The sequence below is a fragment of the Microtus ochrogaster genome, chromosome 4 (genome assembly GCF_000317375.1).
Source record: "Microtus ochrogaster isolate Prairie Vole_2 chromosome 4, MicOch1.0, whole genome shotgun sequence".
Classification (NCBI taxonomy): domain Eukaryota; kingdom Metazoa; phylum Chordata; class Mammalia; order Rodentia; family Cricetidae; genus Microtus; species Microtus ochrogaster.
The window spans coordinates 39,416,023-39,420,585 of record NC_022011.1 but is presented as its reverse complement, the minus strand read 5'-3'; the positions used below and the strand labels follow the sequence as shown (position 1 = coordinate 39,420,585).

The 4,563-nt window shown below is 38.2% G+C and overlaps 1 protein-coding gene across 4 annotated transcripts in view; it reads left to right on the top strand.

Moving 5' to 3' along the window:
* Scai (suppressor of cancer cell invasion) overlaps positions 1–4,113 on the top strand; it is a 144,994-nt gene extending 140,881 nt beyond the window's left edge. For all 4 annotated transcript variants that reach the window (XM_026777341.1, XM_026777337.1, XM_005345959.2 and 1 more), the window contains one exon: positions 2,401–4,113. In XM_026777341.1, coding sequence (XP_026633142.1) covers positions 2,401–2,547 — 147 coding nt within the window. In that variant the 3' untranslated portion in view covers positions 2,548–4,113. The remainder of the gene's footprint in view (positions 1–2,400) is intronic.
* Positions 4,114–4,563: the final 450 nt, after the last annotated feature.

Here is a 4,563-nt window from a genome sequence, read left to right as displayed (position 1 = left end):
CTCAAAAAACCAAAAAAATAAAAAAAAAAAAAAAAAAGAAGAAGATATCACCAGATCCCCTGGAACTGGAGTTTTGGATGGTTTTGAGCCACCATGTGGGTATTCAGAACCAAGCCTAGGTCCTCTGCAAGAGCAGCAAGTGGAGCACTGAGCTGTGCCTCTAGCGCCACTTAGTTCTTTTTACTGCTGAGTAGTAATCCATTATTCTACTGTCAGTGATCACCTGGGCAGTTGCAAGTCATTAGCTAATGAGAGAAACCCTTCAATATAAGTAGAAGAGCTCGTGGGAGTCTTCACACACAGATTTGGATTTTTTATTTTTATTTTTTTGTAATTTCACCACATACAGAAAAGACTTTATCTTAATAAAAAGTGTCTTGTGGGGTTTTTTTGTTTTAGATTTATTTATTATACAGTGTTCTGCCTGCACAAGAGAAGAGGGCACTAGATCTCATTACATGTGATTGCTGGGAATTGAACTTAGGTCCTCTGGAAGAACAGTCAGTGCTCTTAACCACTGAGCCATCTCACCAGCCCCCATAAAAGTGTCTTGTTTTATGATGGCTCAGCAGTAGGCAGCGTTTGGTCAGCAACTTAGTTTTTTGTCTTGTGTGGCAACACAGTATGTTTTCATTTTTTGATCTCTGCAAAGATAATCATTAGGAAACTCAGACATCACTGCCTCTGTTCCTATTTCTTTGTCCTCTCCACTGACACAATCTAGTGTCTTTCTTTCATGACTGTTTGACTTCAGTGTGAGTCACCTTTGTAGAATGTCTTCCACTTCAGGACCACTTGCCCCTCCCACTTTTTGATTGGCAGGAAGTTGTGTGCTACATTTCTAGAAACTGTTGTAGGGAGGTGTTTGTTGCCCAGCCGCCCAGCAGCTCAGACAAAGAATAATGACACGAAAACTGTATTAATTAAGTCACTGCTTGGCCCATTAGCTCTAGCTTCTTATTGGCTAACTCTTACATCTTAATTTAACCCATCTCCATTAATCTGTGAATCACCATGTGACTGTGGTTTACTGGATACATGGCTTCTCTCCAACTCTGCCCTTCTTTCTCCCAGCATTCAGTTTAGTTTTCCCCGCCTAACTCTGTTCTACTCTATCAGAGACTCAAGACAGTTTATTAACCAATGATATTCACAATTCACAGCATACAGAGGGGAATCCCACATCAAGAAACTGCCAAACCTTTTCTCAAAGCAGGTTATTAACACTCCCATGATAAAGTATGAAAGTTGCTTGTATACCTAGATGCACTGGGTGCCATCAGACCTACATTCTAACCAGGTGATTCCAATCTCCATTTTACTCACAAGCAATGGTGCTAAATATCTTTCCATCTGCTTGCCAGCTGTCTTGAGTTTGCTAGTTGTTTTTGTGGTTGTTCTTTGTTTTATAAACTTCTTTTTCCTTTTTTATTTTTTTAAACTTTATGTGAATTGGTGTGAAGATATCAGATCCCCTGGAACCAGGTCTACAGAACAGTTATGAACAGCGATCTGGGTGCTGGGACTTGAACCCAGGTCCTCTGGAAGAACAGGCAGTGTCCTTAACCTCTGAGCCATCTCTCTAGCCCTGTTTGTTTGTTTTTTGTTTTTTTAAATATTTATTTATTTATTATGTATACAATATTCTGTCTGTGTGTATGCTGCAGACCAGAAGAGGGCACCAGACCCCATTACAGATGGTTGTGAGCCACCATGTGGTTGCTGGGAATTGAACCTTTGGAAGAGGAGGCAATGCTCTTAACCTCTGAGCCATCTCTCCAGCCCCCATGTTTTTTAACAGTAACAAAGGCTTGAAATGTTCAGGAGATCAGGTTCTCTTTTTTTCTTCAGGTTCCTAAGAAATCTTATCCGTTCTAAGCTTACAAAGGTTTTCTCTGTTTTCTTCTAGGAGTTTTTATTTTAGATTTTGCCTTTTCACTCATTTTGATTTCTACTGCAGCATTTTTTATTCATGAAATGAGTGGTTTGTTGTTTTTTGGTTTTTTTTTTTTAATTCTATGTGTGGATCCCTCAGGATTTGTATGGATTTTTTGATGATATAGAGTATTGGTCCTGTCAGTCATAGAGGTTAACAAATAATTGTGAAATAATTCAGTGTGCAGATATATTGGGCTCACCCATATGAAGCTGTGAGAGGTTACAATTGTCCCTTGCTAGTAATTCAGCCCAGAAACCACATATGATCATGCTCTCAGGAGGCCGACTTGAACATTGTCATGTGTTAGAGGTATAGCAAAATTCTGTCTAAAAGTTAACAAAGTTCCAAACCACCAAAAACACATATATTAGTAATAATAACATTTAACTACTCCTTAATACTGTCAGACTGGGTAGTTTCCTCCCATAAGACTTTGACACATGACTTTCCTTATTTGCCAGGAAACTCGGAATTACCCAGAATCCTATCCGCAACTACCAAGGGATGAGACTGTGGAGAACCCTCACCTTCAGAAGCATATTTTAGAATTGGCCTCCATTCTGGATGTTCGCAATATCTTCTTTGAGAATCCCATGGACGACTATTAAAACCCTCTTGTTTAACTTCTTTCATCTTCCACAGGTTTAAACGGTGCAGTTTTTATGTGATGACAGAGACCGTTACTCAGATTTTATTTGTAAACTTAGGAACCACCATTTTAAAAACAAACTGAAAAAAGTTCAAACTTTTAGGGTAACTTTTAAAACATAATGTTTCAAGTCTTTTAAAGTCTCAATCTTGAAATTTTTATTTTTGGTTTTGACATTATATACTTACCTCCAACATCTAATCCTACATTCATATAGGTACTATTGCCTCCCTAAGAAGAAAAAATTGTTTATTTTTTTTACATAATGAGGACAATCCAGAAGTTATACTTGGACATTTAAATGTCTGGATTTGAGAAATATCTAACTGTCCATAGTGGTGAAACTGGCTACATGGACTACTGAAAGTCAAGAGCCACGCCCTTCTGTAGAGTTTCTTCTCACTCCATGCTGATAGGTAGGAAAATGATGGACAAAGGGATTTCTTGCGATTGATGAATTTCATCAATGTTGTCAGATTTTTAGAATCTGTTTAGGGCTGATTTACATCTGGAAATTAAATCTTCAATTGGAACTTTGAGGTTGACAGACCTTACTTAGAATGTGAATACTATTATCATGAGATTTGTTTGTATATTTTATTTTCTTTATGGTCGTGAATGCTGGAAATACAAAGGAAAATACTTTTAAATATTTCAACCAAAAATCAAGTTGTTGGTTTCATAATCTTGCACTGTGTCCAGTAGGATTTCTACATAGACTTCATTGACAGTATTTGGCTTTAAATAGTGTCTTGATTTATTCATTGGTATAGTCACTGCACAGTTTCTAGTTCCTTTTCATATTCGAGTTTCCAAGGCATCTGTGTCAGAGATACTATTAGTGTGAGTTGAGAATAACTGGGCGTTAGGAAAGTAAATCATGAGTTCATTTTAATTTTGCTTTGACAATTTGGAAATAAGATATTAAAACTTTGTGTTTTCTTAATTTTATATTAATATGCAAGTTTTTATTATTATTTTAAATAGGACTCAGTATGTAATGTAAAGGTTTTTATGTGTTCTTCCCCTCCATCTCCTTCATAATCTCAAAGGTACTAGCTGTGAAGATTCCTTCCATCTTGGCTTCTTTGGGTTGTATGGCATTTAAACTCAGAAATGCAAGAATCACAAGACCTTCTCCCTATTTTCTGTGTAGGTTCATGGTCTAATCCTGGCAGTTCCTGGAGAAATGAGGTAGCTCTTTTCAGCACATCTTTCCTGTGTCCCTGAGGAAATGGTTATGAGGTGTTTTAACCTGGTTCCCTCCTCTCCCCTAGAGCATCACTTGAGTGTAGATTGTAGCTCTTTCAGCTCCAGCACACTGAGTACGTGAACTCCGGGTTATGGTTAGGTTGGGAGCTTGGGATAGTTCATTTCTTTTTAAAATTGTTGCTTTGTTCTTTCATTCAGTATTTTTAAAAGCTTAGAAAAAGTTACTCTCTGGATAGAGCCTTTCCAGGTGTTGGTTTTTCTTTTTAAAAAGTCTACTTTGTGGGCGGGGGTGGCACACACCATTAACCCTAGCACTTGGGAGGTAGAGGCAGGCGGATCTCTGTGAGTTCAAGGCCAGCCTGGTCTACAGAGAAAGTTCCAGGACAGCCAAAACTACAATACAGAGAAACCCTGTCTCAAATAAACCATAATATATCATGGTTTTCCTCTCCTAACTCTTCTCCTGGACTATAGCAATAGATGTTCATTAGCTGCCTGGCCTCTGGTCCAGTTTCCTTAAGTGCTGTGCTTACAGCACATACTTTACTGTTCCCTGTCCTGTGTTTAATCCTTTTCTGCTAAAAATAAGAACCACTAGATTCAAAACCAAGGTCTGAGTTCTGATCCTGGCTTGTTTAGTAACTAGCATGATGCCCTTTGACAAATAACTTCATGTGTCTGCTTTTTAGCGCTCTTCTGTATAGAATACAGTCACTAACCCAAGGTCCTATTCTTGTCTGTGACTCTGCAGTTTGGAGCCTTG